The sequence below is a fragment of the Salmo trutta genome, chromosome 32 (assembly GCF_901001165.1).
Source record: "Salmo trutta chromosome 32, fSalTru1.1, whole genome shotgun sequence".
NCBI lineage: Eukaryota > Metazoa > Chordata > Actinopteri > Salmoniformes > Salmonidae > Salmo > Salmo trutta.
In genome coordinates, this window is record NC_042988.1 from 43,659,810 (window position 1) to 43,682,813 (window position 23,004).

General features: G+C 45.5%; 1 protein-coding gene across 2 annotated transcripts in view; it reads right to left on the minus strand.

Moving 5' to 3' along the window:
- LOC115171979 (ubiquitin carboxyl-terminal hydrolase 7) overlaps positions 1-23,004 on the minus strand; it is a 57,956-nt gene that overhangs the window by 2,514 nt on the left and 32,438 nt on the right. Inside the window, exons 19-30 of one of the 2 annotated variants that reach the window (XM_029729217.1) lie at positions 20,411-20,503; positions 19,743-19,810; positions 17,786-17,886; positions 17,427-17,580; positions 16,775-16,842; positions 16,396-16,504; positions 12,294-12,371; positions 9,394-9,494; positions 8,571-8,670; positions 7,764-7,883; positions 6,167-6,238; positions 3,723-3,813 (exon numbers count right to left, since the gene is read on the minus strand). In XM_029729217.1, the coding sequence (XP_029585077.1) occupies positions 3,723-3,813; positions 6,167-6,238; positions 7,764-7,883; positions 8,571-8,670; positions 9,394-9,494; positions 12,294-12,371; positions 16,396-16,504; positions 16,775-16,842; positions 17,427-17,580; positions 17,786-17,886; positions 19,743-19,810; positions 20,411-20,503 (1,155 nt within the window). The remainder of the gene's footprint in view (positions 1-3,722; positions 3,814-6,166; positions 6,239-7,763; positions 7,884-8,570; positions 8,671-9,393; positions 9,495-12,293; positions 12,372-16,395; positions 16,505-16,774; positions 16,843-17,426; positions 17,581-17,785; positions 17,887-19,742; positions 19,811-20,410; positions 20,504-23,004) is intronic. The other variant, XM_029729218.1, reaches the window with a different exon arrangement.

The following is a 23,004-nucleotide window of genomic DNA, read 5'->3' on the forward strand; positions in this document are numbered from 1 at the left end:
AGTAGTAGTAGTAGTAGTAGTAGTAGTAGTAACAGTGGTAGTAGTTAGTATTAGTAGTAGTAATAGTAGCAGTAGTAGTAACAGTGGTAGTAGTTAGTATTAGTAGTAGTAACAGTGGTAGTAGTAGTAGTAGTAACAGTAATAGTAGCAGTAGTAGTAACAGTAATAGTAGCAGTGGTAGTAGTTTGTATTAGTAGTAATAGTATTAGTAGTAGTAACAGTGGTAGTAGTAGTAGTAGTAGTAGTAGTAGTAGTAGTAACAGTGGTAGTAGTTAGTATTAGTAGTAGTAATAGTAGCAGTAGTAGTAACAGTGGTAGTAGTTAGTATTAGTAGTAGTAAAAGTAGTGGTAGCAGTAGTAGTAGTTAGTAGTGGTAGCAGTAGTTAGTAGTGGTAGCAGTAGTTAGTAGTGGTAGTAGTAGTTAGTAGTGGTAGCAGTAGTTAGTAGTGGTAGTAGTAGTTAGTAGTAGTAGTGGTAGCAGTAGTTAGTAGTGGTAGCAGTAGTTAGTAGTGGTAGCAGTAGTTAGTAGTGGTAGCAGTAGTTAGTAGTGGTAGCAGTAGTTAGTAGTGGTAGTGGTAGCAGTAGTTAGTAGTGGTAGCAGTAGTTAGTAGTGGTAGCAGTAGTTAGTAGTGGTAGTGGTAGCAGTAGTTAGTAGTGGTAGTGGTAGCAGTAGTTGGTAGTGGTAGTAACAGTGGTAGTAGTTAGTAGTGGTAGCAGTAGTTAGTAGTGGTAGTGGTAGCAGTAGTTAGTAGTGGTAGCAGTAGTTAGTAGTGGTAGTGGTAGTTAGTAGTGGTAGCAGTAGTTAGTAGTGGTAGCAGTAGTTAGTAGTGGTAGTAGTAGTTAGTAGTGGTAGTAGTAGCAGTAGTTAGTAGTGGTAGTAGTAGTTAGTAGTGGTAGTGGTAGCAGTAGTTAGTAGTGGTAGTAGTAGTTAGTAGTAGTAGTGGTAGCAGTAGTTAGTAGTGGTAGCAGTAGTTAGTAGTGGTAGCAGTAGTTAGTAGTGGTAGTGGTAGCAGTAGTTAGTAGTGGTAGTGGTAGCAGTAGTTGGTAGTGGTAGTAACAGTGGTAGTAGTTAGTAGTGGTAGCAGTAGTTAGTAGTGGTAGTGGTAGCAGTAGTTAGTAGTGGTAGCAGTAGTTAGTAGTGGTAGCGGTAGTTAGTAGTGGTAGCAGTAGTTAGTAGTGGTAGCAGTAGTTAGTAGTGGTAGTAGTAGTTAGTAGTGGTAGTAGTAGCAGTAGTTAGTAGTGGTAGTAGTAGTTAGTAGTGGTAGTGGTAGCAGTAGTTAGTAGTGGTAGTAGTAGTTAGTAGTAGTAGTGGTAGCAGTAGTTAGTAGTGGTAGCAGTAGTTAGTAGTGGTAGCAGTAGTTAGTAGTGGTAGCAGTAGTTAGTAGTGGTAGTAGTAGTGGTAGCAGTAGTTAGTAGTGGTAGCAGTAGTTAGTAGTGGTAGTGGTAGCAGTAGTGGTAGCAGTAGTTGGTAGTGGTAGTAACAGTGGTAGTAGTTAGTAGTGGTAGCAGTAGTTAGTAGTGGTAGCAGTAGTTAGTAGTGGTAGCAGTAGTTAGTAGTGGTAGTGGTAGTTAGTAGTGGTAGCAGTAGTTAGTAGTGGTAGCAGTAGTTAGTAGTGGTAGCAGTAGTTAGTAGTGGTAGCGGTAGCATTAGTTAGTAGTGGTAGTAGTAGTGGTAGCAGTAGTTAGTAGTGGTAGCAGTAGCAGTAGTTGGTAGTGGTAGTAACAGTGGTAGTAGTTAGTAGTGGTAGCAGTAGTTAGTAGTGGTAGCAGTAGTTAGTAGTGGTAGCGGTAGTTAGTAGTGGTAGTGGTAGTTAGTAGTGGTAGCAGTAGTTAGTAGTGGTAGCAGTAGTTAGTAGTGGTAGCAGTAGTTAGTAGTGGTAGTGGTAGCAGTAGTTAGTAGTGGTAGTAGTAGTGGTAGCAGTAGTTAGTAGTGGTAGCAGTAGTTAGTAGTGGTAGCAGTAGTTAGTAGTGGTAGCAGCAGACAAAATAATTCTACAACTACATGTAATTTGAGACAGGGTTAATTTGTTTATCTATGGCCATAATATTGGGTCAAATCAGATCAGACATATAATTCATAACAGCTAAATAACTGAATGTATTAAATGAATAGTTTAGTTCCAAAATGACAAAACACACATCAAAACTCGTTTCTGAAGCTTCTATATTGCAATAGTCTACATGACATAGAAACACAATCTAATTTACACAGCATACTAAGATTCCCAGAGTGCATTTCATTTCCCAGGGTGCAACGCTCTGCCCAGGACTGCTGGCTGGCTAGTCCACACAAACGTGAAGTAGTCTAAAAGTATTGCTGTCAAGTTATGAGTGCATTTGACCTTACTTTTGGGTTGTGTAACCATATTATAATGCTCACATGTCATGCTGAATATATTGTCATGTCATTGTCACACACAAATTATTCACATTTAGTAGAATAATGATGACGTTACAATGTGATGTGTAAAGTATTTGTATGTTGTCATTTTGGAACAAAACCTCTCTTGCACTGCACTGTTTTGTTCCACCATTTGCTTACCGTAATTTCCGGACTATTGAGCGCACCTGAATATAAGCCGCACCCACTGAATTGTAAAAAAAAGTATTATTTTGAACTTAAATAAGCCGCACATGTCTATAAGCCGCAGGTGCCTAACGGTACATTGAAACAAATGAACTTTACACAGGCTTTAACAAAACACGGCTTGTAACAAAAATAAATAGGCTTTAACGAAACACGGCTTGTAACAAAAAATAAAAAATTAGCAGTAAGCTTTGTCTTTTTGCACTGAGTCAATTCCTCACGCTGCTGTTTCCAACGTCTTATCATCGACTCATTAAGACCAAGCTCCCGTGCAGCAGCTCTATTTCCTTCTCCAACAGCCAGATCAATCACCTTCAACTTGGAAGCTGCATCATATGCATTTCTCCGTGTCTTTGCCATGATGAGGGTGACAAAATAACTACCGTAATCAGAATGATGGGAAGTTTGAGAGCGCTCGATTTAATCTAAACAGTAAACAAAAAAGTTGTTTGACCTTAACCCGTTCGGCAATTTCATTGGTCTAATGAAAGCTTCATGCCGCCAAAAAACGGAGCACGTCACAGAATGTGTTTAAAAAAATTAAAAATAATTGAAAGCGGGAAAAATCCATATATTAGCCGCGTCCTTGTTTAAGCCGCGAGGTTCAAAGCGTGGGAAAAAAGTTGCAGCTTATAGTCCGGAAATGACGGTAGTTGTTTAGGTGGGCTGGCCCTCGTCATCTGCTCTGTAAGCGAAGTATTCCCATAGTTGACTTCTGCAGACAGTTTGGTCAACAAGCTGCGGGCGGAGGTGGTTTTTATTTCAACATGCCATGCTGACTGCATTTTCTCTTGCTTACTACTCCAAAATGTCTCACGCTGTGTCAGCTACATGCTCAAGCACAGCCTGGCTAGCTACTGCCCCCCCCTGGAGAAGACAAGTAGCCTGGCTAGCTACTGCCCCCCCCCCCCCCCCAGAGAAGACAAGTAGCCTGGCTAGCTACTGCCCCCAAGAGAAGATTCAGACAAATTACGAGACAGACTGGATCCTCTCTGACAGAAGTACCGAAAGTAACAGAAAGTGTAGTACCCAACCGTTTTTCATGTTCTAGTCTCAAAAGAGTACCAAAGTTTTGGTATACCGTGCAAAACTAGTAGTGAGTAGTAGTAGTTGATATAAGTTAGCAGTAGTGTACCTGGCTGTGGCTGGAAGTCTTTCAGGTTGACCTCGTACTCATCCTCAGTGATGTACTGATGCCGGCCCATCATCACTATCGCAAACTTGAACTGCAGACAAACAAAGAACACAGTGAGTATTCATAAAGCAGTTTATACTCAACCCTCCTGGTTATAGGCTATAGATGGCTGATGGATGTAGTAGCATAGCAGCTAGGCTTTAGATGGCTGAAGCAGCATAGTGGCTAGGCTATAGATGGCTGACGGATGTAACAGCATAGTGGCTAGGCTATAGATGGCTGACAGATGTAGTAGCATAGCTGCTATGCTATAGATGGCTGATGGATGTAGTAGCATAGTGGCTAGGCTACAGATGGCTGAAGTAGGCTATAGATGGCTGATGATGTAGCAGCATAGTGGATAGACTACAGAAGGCTGATAGATGTAGCAGCATAGCGGCTAGGCTATAAATGGCTGATAGATGTAGCAGCATAGCGGCTAGGCTATAAATGGCTGATGGATGTAGTAGCATAGTGGCTTGGCTATAGATGGCTGAAGCATGGGGTTGTCCATCTGCATTTGTTTAGGCTACCCCAATGGGCTAATCATTAGCTAGATCACTAAGTGTTCAGCATTTTGGCTTAGATACCTATACCAGCTTAGTATAAAGATACTTAATACCATAACGATATCACTGTGAAAAAAATAACTTAAAGTCAAATGTACAGCACTGTTACTGTATAAAACACATGGTCAACTGTCCATCTGGAGAGACAGGTCACTGGGTGTGCAGGCTTTTGGTCCAGCACTGCTCAAACACACCTGAGTCAGCTTAACAAGATCCTGTTGAGCTGTTGATTTGTAGAATCTGGTGTTAGAGTAGGGCTGGAACTAAAGTCTACACACCCAGTAACACTCCTGGAGGTGTTATACTATTACATTAAAACATGATCTTACAACCAGAAAGTCTAATAAAATCACTCCCCTCATTCAGTGAATCCGGTATGAAATGACTATACTTAGCAGCAGGAGGCCTCTAGACTGACCTTCCAGTGCCAAGTAAGACATGAAACAAGTTAGCCATTTTGTCCAACATGTTCTGGGAATGCATGATGGGATATTTTTAATGTGCAACATATCAAAATAAATCAGATATTTTGGGCTCTTTAGAGATGAATGTGCCTGCATGTTTTCAGTGAATATTGTCCTAGCCTATATGCTAGATAATTCACCACCTGAGGAACTGGCAACTCAAAACACATGAGCTATATTGCTAATTGTAAATATGATATCTCAATGACATACTCCGCCAGTATAGTGTTATTTCCTATATATTGACAGTTGACAAATAATTGTTATAGTCACAAAGCTGAAACTACTCGTTTTTAACAGTAACAGTAGGCGTTTTAACAACTGTCTTCGCCGCAATTACATTTCAAAACGTCGCTCAACTGTCAGAATGCTTGTGTGCATCAAAACGCTCCCTTCACTACTCTGTGTGCTAAGTGGGGGGGAGGGAGTGAGAGCCCGCAGAGAAACAAGGGCTAGGTTTCAGACTCATAAAAGACACACCCTTGTCTACTTACCCTCGCCTTATGCCCTTGGGGGAATCCCCGTTTGCGAGTGTACAATTATGTTCACGTCGGGGCCTGAAACGCCCCATAATTCAATTCACGATGATTGTACATCCGCTAAGAAAAGTCAGCCGAAACTTAACGTCAACGTCAATACGGAGAAGTCAACATACAAGTGTAAGTAAAAACGAATGTAAATAAGTTAGAAATTGTGCTACTAATGCACATGATGGCTCAAACACTTCTCGTAAAAGTAATGATGTTTTTGTTTGGTTATCTTCTGGAAATTGTAGAAATAAACATTTTCCTTATTCAGAAGTTCCAGCTAGGCAGGCTAAAGTTAGCTAGGTAATTAATTTGCTAGCTATCCTACAGTAGGTTTCTATTAATAATGATACAGTTAATATAAGTAGACATGCAATAATAATTGACTAACACATATAAAGCAACAACAAGCGGTGGCTGAAAACACAATTGCGGGATGAGACGAATTTCTGGGCAAGGGCGGTCCATTTAAAAACCTAAATCATTAAGTATGCACTTCATTTGAGGGCTGAGGGTGTGTCTTAAGTGTTTGGAATGCAGCCAAGGACTGGGCAGATACTGTCATTGCAGGAAGCAGGTTAATTGTACATTACTGTTGACCAAATAATGGTTTTAGAACACAAACAATCTGCAGTTGTGTGGCCTAATCATCGAAATTACCGACATTATCAAAACTGCTTCGGTAAGAGGGCAAATGTCGTCAGTAATTTTCTGTTTATCGTCACATCTTTAGTTAGTGAACACCCTGGAAAGAGAGCAACGGCGAGGGAGGAGGAGAGAGGAGAGAGAGGGAAGGAAGAAATAGAGAGGGAGTGAAGAGAGGAGAGGAGGAAGAAAGTACTGACCTTCTCAAACTCTTTCTCCTGGATTTCCAGCATGCTCTGAATCCTCCTCATCACGTCTCTGAACGGCTCACCCTGAGAACACACACAGAGTTTGTCAAACGCACAGGAAAACCCCAGCAGCGTTACAATTCTCCAAGTTGTTTAAAAGGCACAGTCAACTTAGTGTATGTAAACTTCTGACCCTGACAAAACGCATAGTGAATAGAACAGCAGACTTAAAAAACTTTTTTTTGATAAATCTTGGGGAATCTCTTGTACAATAGGTTAAAGTCATGTGCTTCTACACCTGCATTGCTTGCTGTTTGGGGTTTTAGGCTGGGTTTCTGTACAGCACTTTGAGATATCAGCTGATGTAAGAAGGGCTATATAAATACATTGGATTTGATGTACAGCAACACCAGATTTAAAATCATAAAATAATGGTTACTTCTCATAAAGTATTGAACTGCCCAGAGGAGTTAAACAAGGTTGTCCATTGTCTCCATATTTATTTGTTCTGGCCATTGAAATGCTCTCTTAATAAGATCAGATCGAACAATAACATCAAGGGTTTACAAAATCATAGACTAAAAACAAGTGTTAATATATGCAGATGTTTAACTATTTATGAAGAGATTAAAATATCACACTGATTAACTCTAATCACATCACAGTTTATGTATTTACTACTAACGGCGCTGTCTACTCCAGACTACTCATGGTTCAAATTATATGAGCAAATAATATTTACATGTATTTGGAATGGTAACCCAGACAAAAGTAAACATGCTTATTTATATAATGAATATGTTTGGGGGACTGAAATGTAAATATTAATGCATTAAAAGATCTCACTAAAAGCTTCACTCATATAAAAGTTAAACTGAAACCCAAAATGGTTCCTCAGTAGCAACATTTGTAGTTAATCCACAATAGTAATCTAATTGACAGAGTGAAAAGAAGGAAGCCTGTACACAATATGAATATTCCAAAACATGCATCCTGTTTGCAACAAGGCACTAAAGTAATACTGCAAAAAATGCGGCAAAGCAATTACATTTTCGTTAAATATGATTTTGTTTTAACAACATTACATGGCAAAAATAGTAGCAGCGGAAAGTTCCATCCTGAGTGATAAAGTAGAGGCTTTGAATGACTTTACCAGCAGCTACAGTGGCCTACACTCCTCTGTCTGAGACAGTAGAACAGACATGCTTCAGCATTAGGCTGTCAGTCAACACACAGACACATAGTAACTCAAACCAGATCCAGTCAGTCAGACAGAACAGTCAGTCACACCAGATCCAGTCAGTCAGTGAGAACAGTCAGTCACACCATATCCAGTCAGAACAGTCAGTCACACCTGATCCAGTCAGTCACACCAGATCCAGTCAGTCAGAACAGTGAGTCACACCAGATCCAGTCAGTCAGAACAGTCAGTCACACCAGATCCAGTCAGTCAGAACAGTCAGTCACACCAGATCCAGTCAGTCACACCAGATCCAGTCAGTCACACCAGATCCAGTCAGTCACACCAGATCCAGTCAGTCACACCAGATCCAGTCAGTCACACCAGATCCAGTCAGTGAGACATGAAACGGAGTAAAACAACACACACCTGTCTGATCTTCAGCAGGAAAGGGATTCCAAACGTTCCAAAGACCTCCTTGTGGAAATGTGCCACGGGAATCACCATCTCAGTGTCCTTATCCAGGTCTACCTGGTCCAGAGGAAGTTCCTAGAGAGAAAGAGAGAGGTTAGGAGGAGAGGAGGAACATATCTCTATTCTGAAGGAGTGGAGAGAGAGATAGGAGTGAGCAGGAGAGGAGGAACACACCTCTATTCTGAAGGTGTGGAGAGAGAGAGAGGAGTGAGCAGGAGAGGAGGAACACACCTCTATTCTGAAGGTGTGGAGAGAGAGAGAGAGGTTAGGAGGAGAGGAGGAACACACCTCTATTCTGAAGGTGTGGAGAGAGAGAGAGGAGTGAGCAGGAGAGGAGGAACACACCTCTATTCTGAAGGTGTGGAGAGAGAGAGAGGAGTGAGCAGGAGAGGAGGAACACACCTCTATTCTGAAGGTGTGGAGAGAGAGAGAGGAGTGAGCAGGAGAGGAGGAACACACCTCTATTCTGAAGGTGTGGAGAGAGAGAGAGGAGTTAGGAGGAGAGGAGGAACACACCTCTATTCTGAAGGTGTGGAGAGAGAGAGAGGAGTGAGCAGGAGAGGAGGAACACACCTCTATTCTGAAGGTGTGGAGAGAGAGAGAGGAGTGAGCAGGAGAGGAGGAACACACCTCTATTCTGAAGGTGTGGAGAGAGAGAGAGAGAGAGAGGTTAGGAGGAGAGGAGGAACACACCTCTATTCTGAAGGTGTGGAGAGAGAGAGAGGAGTGAGCAGAGAGAGAACAAGAGGAGAAGGAACACACCTCTATTCTGAAGGTACGGCTGGCGGCGGGAGATAAACATTCTAACAGCTCGTCCTCCTGGTGAACCCCGATGATCTTATAGCTTACTATCTCCAACAGTCTGGAGAGAGGGAGGTGGGAGGGAGAGCGAGAGGTTAGAGGCAGGGTGGAGAAAAGTAGAGAACAGCAGCAGTCATGCATAATAATAGCATTGAAGAACCCCTGGATGTAATACAGGCCTGACCAGCAGAGGTATAATAATAGCATTGAAGAACCCCTGGATGTAATACAGGCCTGACCAGCAGAGGTATAATAATAGCATTGAAGAACCCCTGGATGTAATACAGGCCTGACCAGCAGAGGTATAATAATAGCATTGAAGAACCCCTGGATGTAATACAGCCCTGACCAGCAGAGGTATAATAATAGCATTGAAGAACCCCTGGATGTAATACAGGCCTGACCAGCAGAGGTATAATAATAGCATTGAAGAACCCCTGGATGTAATACAGGCCTGACCAGCAGAGGTATAATAATAGCATTGAAGAACCCCTGGATGTAATACAGGCCTGACCAGCAGAGGTATAATAATAGCATTGAAGAACCACTGGATGTAATACAGGCCTGACCAGCAGAGGTATAATAATAGCATTGAAGAACCCCTGGATGTAATACAGGCCTGACCAGCAGAGGTATAATAATAGCATTTAAGAACCCCTGGATGTAATACAGGCCTGACCAGCAGAGGTATAATAATAGCATTGAAGAACCCCTGGATGTAATACAGGCCTGACCAGCAGAGGGCAGCACTGTGGTGACACTGTCTATCACAGTCTCTGCTTACCGGAGCTTCTCTGAGCCTTTGTCGGAGAGCTCCACAGCTTTTTTACATTCCTCCAGCAGGTCCCTGACACAGCCGTGTTTATCTGGGTAGAGAGTGATCTCCTGGAGGGAGAGAGGGAGATAGTTATGAAAATAATTTCTTCGTCATCAGGGTCAAAGTTTAGAAATCACATTTTTCATATGAGGTGACCGTACAGAATGTAAAATTTTATTTGAGGGTATTTTCATGTTTATTTTATTTTATTTTATTAATGCATTTTATACATCTAGTTCCACCCTTTTGAAGAAGTCAGAAGTATTGAGACAAATTCACTTGGGTGTATTAAAATAGTCAAAGGTTTAGTGTTCGGTCCCATAGTTCTAGCACGCAATGAATATATCAAGCTTGTGACTCTACAAACTTGTCCGATAAATTTGCAGCTTGTTTTGGTGTAACATTAAAGATCATGGCCCCGCCCCCCACTACTACTAATAATAGGGTGGTATGATCATGGCCCGCCCCACACTACTACTACTAATAATAGGGTGGTATGATCATGGCCCCGCCCCACACTACTACTACTACTAATAATAGGGTGGTATGATCATGGCCCCGCCCCACACTACTACTACTACTAATAATAGGGTGGTATGATCATGGCCCCGCCCCACACTACTACTAATAATAGGGTGGTATGATCATGGCCCCGCCCCACACTACTACTACTACTAATAATAGGGTGGTATGATCATGGCCCGCCCCACACTACTACTACTAATAATAGGGTGGTATGATCATGCCCCGCCCCACACTACTACTACTAATAATAGGGTGGTATGATCATGGCCCCGCCCCACACTACTACTACTAATAATAGGGTGGTATGATCATGGCCCGCCCCACACTACTACTACTAATAATAGGGTGGTATGATCATGGCCCGCCCCACACTACTACTACTAATAATAGGGTGGTATGATCATGGCCCGCCCCCCACTACTACTACTAATAATAGGGTGGTATGATCATGGCCCCGCCCCCCACTACTACTAATAATAGGGTGGTATGATCATGGCCCCGCCCCACACTACTACTACTAATAATAGGGTGGTATGATCATGGCCCCGCCCCCCACTACTACTACTAATAATAGGGTGGTATGATCATGGCCCCGCCCCCCACTACTACTAATAATAGGGTGGTATGATCATGGCCCCGCCCCCCACTACTACTACTAATAGGGTGGTATGATCATGGCCCCGCCCCACACTACTACTACTACTAATAATAGGGTGGTATGATCACGGCCCGCCCCCCACTACTACTACTAATAATAGGGTGGTATGATCATGCCCCGCCCCACACTACTACTACTAATAATAGGGTGGTATGATCATGGCCCGCCCCCCACTACTACTAATAATAGGGTGGTATGATCATGGCCCCGCCCCCCACTACTACTACTAATAATAGGGTGGTATGATCATGGCCCGCCCCCCACTACTACTAATAATAGGGTGGTATGATCATGCCCCGCCCCCCACTACTACTACTAATAATAGGGTGGTATGATCATGGCCCGCCCCCCACTACTACTAATAATAGGGTGGTATGATCATGGCCCGCCCCACACCACTACTACTAATAATAGGGTGGTATGATCATGCCCCGCCCCCCACTACTACTACTAATAATAGGGTGGTATGATCATGCCCCGCCCCCCACTACTACTACTAATAATAGGGTGGTATGATCATGCCCCGCCCCACACTACTACTAATAATAGGGTGGTATGATCATGGCCCCGCCCCCCACTACTATATAATAATAGGGTGGTATGATCATGCCCCGCCCCACACTACTACTAATAATAGGGTGGTATGATCATGGCCCGCCCCCCACTACTACTAATAATAATAGGGTGGTATGATCATGCCCCGCCCCACACTACTACTAATAATAGGGTGGTATGATCATGCCCCGCCCCCCACTACTATATAATAATAGGGTGGTATGATCATGCCCCGCCCCCCACTACTATATAATAATAGGGTGGTATGATCATGCCCCGCCCCACACTACTACTAATAATAATAGGGTGGTATGATCATGCCCCGCCCCACACTACTACTACTAATAATAGGGTGGTATGATCATGGCCCCGCCCCACACTACTACTACTAATAATAGGGTGGTATGATCATGCCCCGCCCCACACTACTATATAATAATAGGGTGGTATGATCATGGCCCGCCCCCCACTACTATATAATAATAGGGTGGTATGATCATGCCCCGCCCCACACTACTACTAATAATAGGGTGGTATGATCATGCCCCGCCCCCCACTACTATATAATAATAGGGTGGTATGATCATGCCCCGCCCCCCACCATAACCAATAACAGGGGAGCAATTTTGGGCAGTATGATCACTATTATTCATGATTTTGGGGGTATGAGTGATCATTGTTATTCATGATTCATTCAGGATTATCTGTAACCATGGTAGCATCCACATTCATGTGTTTAGAAACATTCTATTTACAATAAAAGTGACTCCAATGACAAAACATTATTTAACATTAATTTCTATTGGGCACAACATAACGCAAATTCATCCAACTAGTTGGTAGTCACAAGCTTGATGTAGTCATTGCATGCTAGGAATATGCAACCAAATACTAAACTTGACTATTTTAATACACCAAATACATGATACTTTCAAAATGGGGGACTAGATACATAAAGTGCTTTAATTTCTAAAACAGTAAAACAGATATGAAAATACCCTCAAATAAAAATGTCACATTCTGTTCTGTCGCCTCAGGAAACACATTCAAAAAGCTGGAGTATAAAGTCAAATGAAAAGTTGTATCTTTACTGTGTGTAATATAAACAGGGAGGCAGTGTGTATGTTACCTCTTCTCTGTATTGGCTGTTGAGCCATATGGACTTGAAGCTCCTCCTGTTCTCAAAGTCTGTGATCTTCATCTTTAACTGAGAGGAGACAACATTAACAGTCAGTTCACTCTCACACACACACGACCCCCCACTACCCCACCCACAGGTAAACCCCCACAGGTACACCCCCACAGGTACACCCCCACAGGTACACCCCCACACCCACAGGTACACGCCCACACCCACAGGTACACCCCCACACCCAACAGGTACACCCCCACACCCACAGGTACACCCCCACACCCACAGGTACACCCCCACACCCACAGGTACACCCCCACACCCAACAGGTATACCCCCACACCCACAGGTACACCCCCACAGGTACACCCCCACACCCACACCCCCACACCCACAGGTACACCCCCACACCCACAGGTACACCCCCACCCCCACAGGTACACCCCCACCCCAACAGGTACACCCCCACACCCACAGGTATACCCACAATGTCAACCTTTGTCCTATCGTGATTATGTACCCAGAAAACATTGTGATGTACGATGCCATCGCCCCGTATTGGACAAACACATTTTTTAAATGTTTTAATATAGTAAAATAAGAAGCTGAAACAACAGTTGGGCTACAGCGCAGAATCTAATGCAACTGGACGAATCAAAGAAATGTTGAGAGCCTGGGTAACCATGAGGAAAGATAATGTTGTTGAGAGCCTGGGAGAACCATGAGGAAAGATAATGTTGTTGGAAGTAGAGGTCGCCCGATTAAATCGGAATGGCCGATTTCAAGTTTTCATAACAATCGGTAATCTGTATTTTTAGACACACGATTTGCCGATTTTTTAATTTAATTTTTTTAACTAGGCAAGTCAGTTAAAAACACATTCTTATTTTCGATGACGGCCTAGGAACAGTGGGTTAACTGCCTTGTTCAGGGGCAGAACGACAGATTTTTACCTTGTCAGCTCGGGGATTCGTTTTTGCAACCTTCCGGTTACTAGTCCAACGCTCTAACCACTTGCTTTACATTGCACTCCACGAGGAGCCTGCGTGGCAGGCTGACTACCTGTTACGCGAGGACAGCAAGAAGCCAAGGTAAGTTGCTAGCTAGCATTAAACTTATCTTATAAAAAACAATCAATCTTAACATAATCACTAGTTAACTACACATGGTTGATGATATTACTAGTTTATCTAGCTTGTCCTGCGTTGCATATAATCGATGCGGTGCCTGTTAATTTGTCATCGAAACACAGTCTACTTCAACTTCTCCAAATGGGTGATGATTTAACAAGCGCATTTGCGAAAAAAGCACTGTCGTTGAACCAAACCTAACCATAAACATCAATGCCTTTCTTTAAAATCAATACACAAGTATATATTTTTAAACCTGCATATTTAGTTAATATTGCCTGCTAACATAAATTTCTTATAACTAGGGAAATTGTGTCACTTCTCTTGCGTTCCGTGCAAGCAGTCAGGGTATATACAGCAGTTTGGGCCGCCTGGCTCATTGCGAACAGTGTGAAGTCCATTTATTCCTAACAAAGGCCGTAATTAATTATGACATAACATTGAAGGTTGTACAATGTAACAGCAATATTTAGACTTAGGGATTAGATAAAATACGGAACGGTTCCGTATTTCACTGAAAGAATAAACATTTTGTTTTCGAAATTATAGTTTCCGGATTCGACCATTTTAATGAACAAAGGCTCGTATTTCTGTGTGTTATTATGTTATAATTAAGTCTATGATTTGGTAGAGCAGTCTAACTGAGCGATGGTAGGCACCAGCAGGCAAGTAAGCATTCATTAAAACAACACTTTCGTGCGTTTGCCAGCAGCTCTTCGCAATGCTTCAAGCATTGCGCTGTTAACAACTTTAAGCCTATCAACTCCCGAGATTAGGCTGGTGTAACCGATGTGAAATGGCTAGCTAGTTAGCGGGGTGCGCGCTAATAGCGTTTCAAACGTCACTCGCTCTGAGACTTGGAGTAGTTGTTCCCCTTGATCTACATGGGTAATGCTGCTTCGAGGGTGGCTGTTGTCGATGTATTCCTGGTTTGAGCCCAGGTAGGAGCGAGGAGAGGGACGGAAGCTATACTGTTACACTGGCTATGCTAAAGTGGCTATAAGAACATCCAATAGTCAAAAGTATTTAAATACAAATCATATAGAGAGAAATAGTCCTATAATTCCTACAACCTAAAACTTCTTACCTGGGAATATTGAAGACTCATGTTAAAAGGAACCACCAGCTTTCATATGTTCTCATGTTCTGAGCAAGGAACTTAAACGTTAGCTTTTTTACATGGCACATATTGCACTTTTACTTTCTTCTCCACTGTTTTGACATTATTTAAACCAAATTGAACATGTTTCATTATTTATTTGAGGCTAAATTGATAGTATTTATGTATTATATTAAGTTAAAATAAGTGTTCATTCAGTATTGTTGTAATTGTCATTATAATTTTTATTTTTTTTAAATTACAACCGTCCGATTAATCGGTATCGGCCTTTCTGGTCCTCCAATAATCGGTATCGGTGGTGAAAAATTATAATCGGTCGACCTCTAGTTGAAAGCCTGGGAGAATCATGAGGAAAGAATGTTGTTGAGAGCCTGGGCAGAGGCTAAGAGCAGGCAAATCTTACATAATATTCCTTTATGGTGGAGGAGCAGGTATGTGTGTGTGTGTGTGTGTGTGTGTGTGTGTGTGTGAGACACTGATGGAGCAGTTACTGGTGAGGAACGGGCTGTCTTACGGCCCTGCTACATTATAGACGCCGGGCACCCGGCCATCAGCCATCAAGGAAACGCTTCCTTTGAAATTAAATGAAAGCAGCTTTGTTTTCTGTGTTGTGTCACGTCCAACGGCAGGGTCCAAGCTCAAGAATCGGCGAGGTTCAATTCTCCACCAGACGCGCCACAGGGCCTCCCACCAGACGCCACAGGGCCTCCCACCAGACGCCACAGGGCCTCCCACCAGACGCCACAGGGCCTCCCACCAGACGCCACAGGGCCTCCCACCAGACGCCACAGGGCCTCCCACCAGACGCCACAGGGCCTCCCACCAGACGCCACAGGGCCTCCCACCAGACGCCACAGGGCCTCCCACCAGACGCCACAGGGCCTCCCACCAGACGCCGCTGGCCACAGGGCCTCCCACCAGACGCCGCTGGCCACAGGGCCTCCACCAGACATCTACCACCTCACTACCAGATTAGCGGGTTGGGGGGGGCAGTGTAAATCACCGTTACTCACTAATTAAGTTGTCATTTTTGCAGATTCAGTTTGAGCTAGTAATGTATCAGTATTTATTGTTTAGAAATCAGCCATGACATAGTGCCATATATTTAACTGGCCAACTTTGGATTTCACCCCAATGGTTAAGACTGTTTGGAAGTTCTGGAGAGATCTCTCTCTTCAGCCATGCAGTGTGGCTAGCAAAAGCGATTGATTCTGGAATGATCAAGTTTACGCTGTACATCTAAACATGACCATATGCACTGACTGTTGAAAGTAAAACTAGTGGTAATCTAATGTAGGCCTGTTCAGCAGGTATATCCAGATGAGAGATGTCTCTGATACATAACAATAACACATGTTGTCAGTCAGCTGATAAAGCCTCATATCAACAAGACATTTCATCATTTGAATGCTGAAGGTGTGCAAGATACCTCATTGGTCAGCGTGTGACGCTGGGCACAGTGCTCAGTTTGACTACTGATATTGTCTAGGGGTTCTTCTTCATGCTAAATAACCTGGAGACCAATGACGGTCAACACAGTGACATGCTCAGGTCCACACATCTTCTGTCACAAAAGATGAGGTGTAGAAACAATATGAAGGGTTTTTCCTGACTGATGCATGCTCCATTTGGACGGGTTTGGGGTCTGCAGACCGATGAACTCGTATCTTAAACATCTGAATGGGGACTGATAGGAGGTGACGTGTGTGCTGCTCTGCAGTGTCCCGAGAGACACACCGTTCTTCACTGGGACGCGCCAGTCAAGTTCAAATAGACTCAACCATCTGCTGTCACGTCACCATCAATGACGACTGTCAATCATATCACACACACACACACACACCCCTACCTGTTGGTAGTAGAGTTTCTTGGGCTGACGTGGTTTGAAGAACTGCAGCAAATCTCGGAGAGTTCCTTCATAGTTGTGTCTGAGAGGATTCCCAGGTCCGTCTCTGTACCTGCCCAGAGAGGAGAGGAGAGGGGGAGGAAAGAGGAGGAGAAGAGACAGAGGAGAGAGAAGGACGGAGGAGGAGAGAGATGGAGTAGGACGAGAAAGGGGGAGTAGGACAAGAGAGAGAGGGAAGGAAGAGGAGGGAGAGAGGGAGTAGGACGAGAGAGAGAGGGACAGGTTACTCAACAAGTCAACTTGGGGCTTCAAACTTTTTGTACTGACTCAGTCTGGCACGTGAAACCGGAGTGTGTGTCCATGTGTGTGACGGCAGTCCTACCCCTGGGATTTGAAGAACTGGAGGAGCATGGGATCTGTGTTCAACCTCTGAGCCACCGTCTTCGCCACCTGACAGACAGACAGGTTAAAGAGATTCTCCAGCACTTTTGTTGGGTGCAGCACAGCTTCAAGAAAACAGTTGCTTTCAAACTACGGATGTCATGGCAAATTGAGGTAAGACAGTAATTCTGCTGATAGATTATACATGTATGAACAACAAACACCTTGACACATCCAGCCCAAAGCAGTAGGTTAAAAAACACTTTCTTAGTGGCCAAAGTACCAGAGCATGTCTTTAACAAACACACTAGCTTTGTTGAACAATACCCAAATGTTGAAGGAACAGTCACAATGCAAGACAGTGTGACCTCTTGCTGACCTGGAAGTAGGTCATCCTGTTGGGAGTGTGTGTGTGTGTGTTACCTGGAAGTAGTTAATCCTGTTGGGTGTGTGTGTGTGTGTGTGTTACCTGGAAGTAGTTCATCCTGTTGGGTGTGTGTGTGTGTGTGTGTGTGTTAGTTACCTGGAAGTAGTTCATCCTGTTGGGTGTGTGTGTGTGTGTGTGTGTGTTACCTGGAAGTAGTTCATCCTGTTGGGTGTGTGTGTTACCTGGAAGTAGTTCATCCTGTTGGGTGTGTGTGTGTGTGTGTTACCTGGAAGTAGTTCATCCTGTTGGAGAGTGTGACGACAAAGCCGGGGTCGTTGTGGATGGTCTTGTCACAGAAGATAACGTCCACTCGGTGGTAGAGGTCCCGGAAGTAGTCCTTGGCTGTGGGCAGCTCACTGCTGTCGTTCTCTGGGTCGTCTCTGTAGAGAGGGGAGGAGAGGGGAGGGAGAGAGATAGAAAACAGACAGACATTAGCTGGGAGAGGCTAGTCAATATGTTACTGAATTCTCCAAACACAACTGATGTGTTGGGAAGAGCATAACATTCTCTACAACAGGGCTCTCCAACTCTGTACCCTCCTGTAGGTTTTTGTTAGATTCCCGGGACCATGTTGGAATGACTTACTTCTGGAAGACGATGATGTCTCCGTCCATGAGTTCATCCAGGGCCTTGTCCAGTGACACGTCATAGTCCTGTATCCGCTCCGTTAAATTAGGCTTCACTTCCTGGAACACAGACACATGGGAGATGTAGGCTGTTTGTGTAGATGTGTCAGACCTGGAGTTGGGTGTGTGTTCTCAACCGATAGAGGGTAAGGCAAGTGTGTGTGTGTGTGTGTGTGTGGTAGGGGTTGCGGTTCACCAAGCCCGTTCACCAAACTCAAAGTTCGGTACGCATTGTGGTTTTGGGGGGGGGGGGGTCACAGTTCGGTACGCATTGCGGTTTAGGGGGGGGGGGGGGGTTCACAGTTCGGTACGCATTGCGGTTTAGGGGGGGGGTCACAGTTCAGTACGCATCGCGGTTTAGGGGGGGGTCACAGTTCAGTACGCATTGCGGTTTAGGGGGGGGGGGTCACAGTTCAGTACGCATTGTGGTTTAGGGGGGGGGGGGGGGGGGGGGGTCACAGTTCAGTACGCATTGCGGTTTAGGGGGGGGTCACAGTTCAGTACGCATTGTGGTTTAGGGGGGGGGGTCACAGTTCAGTACGCATTGTGGTTTAGGGGGGGGGTCACAGTTCAGTACGCATTGCGGTTTGGGGGGGGGTCACAGTTCAGTACGCATTGCGGTTTAGGGGGGGGGTCACAGTTCAGTACGCATTGCGGTTTAGGGGGGGGGGTCACAGTTCAGTACGCATTGTGGTTTAGGGGGGGGGTCACAGTTCAGTACGCATTGTGGTTTAGGGGGGGGGGTCACAGTTCAGTACGCATTGCGGTTTAGGGGGGGGTCACAGTTCAGTACGCATTGTGGTTTAGGGGGGGGGTCACAGTTCAGTACGCATTGTGGTTTAGGGGGGGGGGGTCACAGTTCAGTACGCATTGCGGTTTAGGGGGGGGTCACAGTTCAGTACGCATTGTGGTTTAGGGGGGGGTCACAGTTCAGTACGCATTGCGGTTTGGGGGGGGTCACAGTTCAGTACGCATTGCGGTTTGGGGGGGTCACAGTTCAGTACGCATTGCGGTTTAGGGGGGGGTCACAGTTCAGTATGCATTGCGGTTTAGGGGGGGGGTCACAGTTCAGTACGCATTGCGGTTTAGGGGGGGGGGGGTCACAGTTCAGTACGCATTGCGGTTTAGGGGGGGGGTCACAGTTCAGTACGCATTGCGGTTTAGGGGGGGGTCACTGTTCAGTACGCATTGCGGTTTAGGGGGGGGTCACAGTTCAGTACGCATTGCGGTTTAGGGGGGGGTCACTGTTCAGTACGCATTGCGGTTTAGGGGGGGGGTCACAGTTCAGTACGCATTGCGGTTTAGGGGGGGGGGGTCACAGTTCAGTACGCATTGCGGTTTAGGGGGGGGGGTCACAGTTCAGTACGCATTGTGGTTTAGGGGGGTCACAGTTCAGTACGCATTGTGGTTTGGGGGGGGTCACAGTTCGGTACGCATTGCGGTTTAGGGGTCATATATTTACATTTTGGGGTGTAATTACCCTTTAATTTAGGCGTGCACCAGCAAGTGTAGAAGATTAGTGGTTTGATGTCCAGATCAGATTTACTGAAGGTTTACTACCCAGTGTAGAGGACTAGTGGTTTGATGATCAGATTTACTGAAGGTTTACTACCCAGTGTAGAGGACTAGTGGTTTGATGATCAGATTTACTGAAGGTTTACTACCCAGTGTAGAGGACTAGTGGTTTGATGATCAGATTTACTGAAGGTTTACCACCCAGTGTAGAGGACTAGTGGTTTGTATTTTATGAAGTATTAATTCTGGTTCACAGTGCGGATCCAAGATGTCCCCGTATCGAATGGGTCGGTACAAATATGTGTACTGTTACACCCTTAGTATGTGGATACGTGTTAGACCGGTGTTCTCGCCTCAGAGAAGGCTAGTGTGTGTGTGTGTGTGTGTGTGTGTGTTCTCACCTCATAGAGGATAAGGCTGGTCTCCTGTTGAAAGCCTGCTCTCTCACACATGACGGGCAGCAGGTCTCCTGGTAGAGAAAACAGCATACATTTAACACTGCTTTACACACACACTTTTCAACTGTAATACTACTCCACATCCACCACAGGGTTCTCCTCAGGATTTAACAAGGTGGTGCTGCTGAGTAAGGAGAGGGAGGCATAACTCAACTCCCTCCCCCCCTCAAACGCAACTCCCTCCCCCCCTCAAACGCAACTCCCTCCCCCCCTCAAACGCAACTCCCTCCCCCCCTCAAACGCAACTCCCTCCCCCCCTCAAACGCAACTCCCTCCCCCCTCAAACGCAACTCCCTCCCCCCTCAAACGCAACCACACAGCCCTGACACAGCAGGGTCCTTACGTATTGTTAGGAGAGGAGTCTGTACCACACAGCCCAGACACAGCAGGGTCCTTACGTATTGTTAGGAGAGGAGTCTGTACCACACAGCCCAGACACAGCAGGGTCCTTACGTATTGTTAGGAGAGGAGTCTGTACCACACAGCCCAGACACAGCAGGGTCCTTACGTATTGTTAGGAGGAGTCTGTACCACACAGCCCAGACACAGCAGGGTCCTTACGTATTGTTAGGAGTCTGTACCACACAGCCCAGACACAGCAGGATACTTACGTATTTTACAGGATATAGCTGTGTAGATATGTCCACAATAATTTAAGCTTCTGCTTTTTGGATCATACATCTTCAGGAACAACATGACGTCGTCTGAAAAGAGAAGTTTGAGGACGATCATTAAAAAAAGGACAATCTATTTTTACTTGACCACAGTTACATGAAAAAACATTTCCATTTCTTTGAAACGACTAGAAAAGTAAAATGGCTTTAACCTGTTGGGGAGAGGGGGCAGTATTTTCACGGCCGGATAAAAAACGTACCCGATTTAATCTGGTTACTACTCCTGCCCAGAAACTAGAATATGCATATAATTAGTAGATTTGGATAGAAAACACTAAAGTTTCTAAAACTGTTTGAATGGTGTCTGTGAGTATAACAGAACTCATATGGCAGTCAAAAACCTGAGAAGATTCCATACAGGAAGTGCCCTGTCTGACAATTTATTGTCCTTCTGTAGCCTCTCTATCGAAAATACAGCATCTGTACTGTAACGTGACATTTTCTAAGGCTTCCATTGGCTCTCAGAAGGCGCCAGAAAGTGTAATGAGATGTCTGCAGTCTCTGGGCAAAGAACAGCAGCAGAGTTTGTTACTGGCCTGCCTGGGGACAGTGACACTGGAGATGCGAATTCATGTGAATTCTCCATTTTGTTCTTTCAGTCTTTGAAGAATACAACGTCGCCAGGTTGGAATATTATCGCTATTTTACGAGAAAAATCGCATAACAATTGATTTTAAACAGCGTTTGACATGCTTCGAAGTACGGTAATGGAATATTTTTACATTTTTTTGTCATGAAATGCGCCACGCGCATCACCCTTCGGCTTGTGACCTGAGCGCACGAACAAAACGGAGCTATTTCAATATATCTATGGATTATTTGGAACCAAAACAACATTTGTTGTTGAAGTAGAAGTCCTGGGAGTGCATTCTGACGAAGAACAGCAAAGGTAATCCAATTTTTCTTATAGTAAATCTGAGTTTGGTAAGTGCCAAACTTGGTGGGTGTCAAATTAGCTAGCCGTGATATCTACTCAGAATATTGCAAAATGTGCTTTCACCGAAAAGCTATTTTAAAAATCGGACACCGCGATTGCATAAAGGAGTTCTGTATCTATAATTCTTAAAATAATTGTGTTTTTTGTGAACGTTTATCGTGAGTAATTAAGTAAATTCACCGGATGTTTGCGGTGTGTATGCTAGTTGCTAGTTCTGAACATCACATGCTAATGTAAAAAGCTGTTTTTTGATATAAATATGAACTTGATTGAACAAAACATGCATGTATTGTATAACATAATGTCCTAGGAGTGTCATCTGATGAAGATCATCAAAGGTTAGTGCTGCATTTAGCTGTGGTTTTGGTTTTTGTGACAGATATGCTTGCTCGAAAAATGGATGTGGTTATTTCTGACTATGTACCTTCCTAACATAATCTAATGTTTTGCTTTAGCTGTAAAGCCTTTTTGAAATCGGACAGTGTGGTTAGATTAACGAGAGTTCTTTTTCAAATGGTGTAAAATAGTCCTATGTTTGAGAACTTTAAATTATGACATTTTGTGGTTTTAAATTTGGCGCTCTGATGTGTCACTGGCTGTTGAATAGTGCGGGACGATTTTGTCCCACCTACCCTATTAACTTGCTGCTTTGTACTTAGTGGTCATTAGTCAGAGGGCGTTAACGCCCCCCCCCCCCCCAGTCAGAGGGCGTTAACGCCCCCCCCCCCAGTCAGAGGGCGTTAACGCCCCCCCCCCCAGTCAGAGGGCGTTAACGCCCGCCCCCCAGTCAGAGGGCGTTAACGCCCCCCCCCCCAGTCAGAGGGCGTTAACGCCCCCCCCCCCAGTCAGAGGGCGTTAACGCCCCCCCCCCCAGTCAGAGGGCGTTAACGCCCCCCCCCCCCAGTCAGAGGGCGTTAACGCCCCCCCCCCAGTCAGAGGGCGTTAACGCCCGCCCCCCAGTCAGAGGGCGTTAACGCCCGCCCCCCAGTCAGAGGGCGTTAACGCCCCCCCCCCCAGTCAGAGGGCGTTAACGCCCCCCCCCCCCAGTCAGAGGGCGTTAACGCCCGCCCCCCAGTCAGAGGGCGTTAACGCCCCCCCCCCCCCAGTCAGAGGGCGTTAACGCCCCCCCCCCCCAGTCAGAGGGCGTTAACGCCCCCCCCCCCCAGTCAGAGGGCGTTAACGCCCCCCCCCCCCCAGTCAGAGGGCGTTAACGCCCCCCCCCCCCCCAGTCAGAGGGCGTTAACGCCCCCCCCCCCAGTCAGAGGGCGTTAACGCCCCCCCGCCCAGTCAGAGGGCGTTAACGCCCCCCCGCCCAGTCAGAGGGCGTTAACGCCCCCCCGCCCAGTCAGAGGGCGTTAACGCCCCCCCGCCCAGTCAGAGGGCGTTAACGCCCCCCCGCCCAGTCAGAGGGCGTTAACGCCCCCCCCCAGTCAGAGGGCGTTAACGCCCCCCCGCCCAGTCAGAGGGCGTTAACGCCCCCCCGCCCAGTCAGAGGGCGTTAACGCCCCCCCGCCCAGTCAGAGGGCGTTAACGCCCCCCCCCCAGTCAGAGGGCGTTAACGCCCCCCCCCCCCCCAGTCAGAGGGCGTTAACGC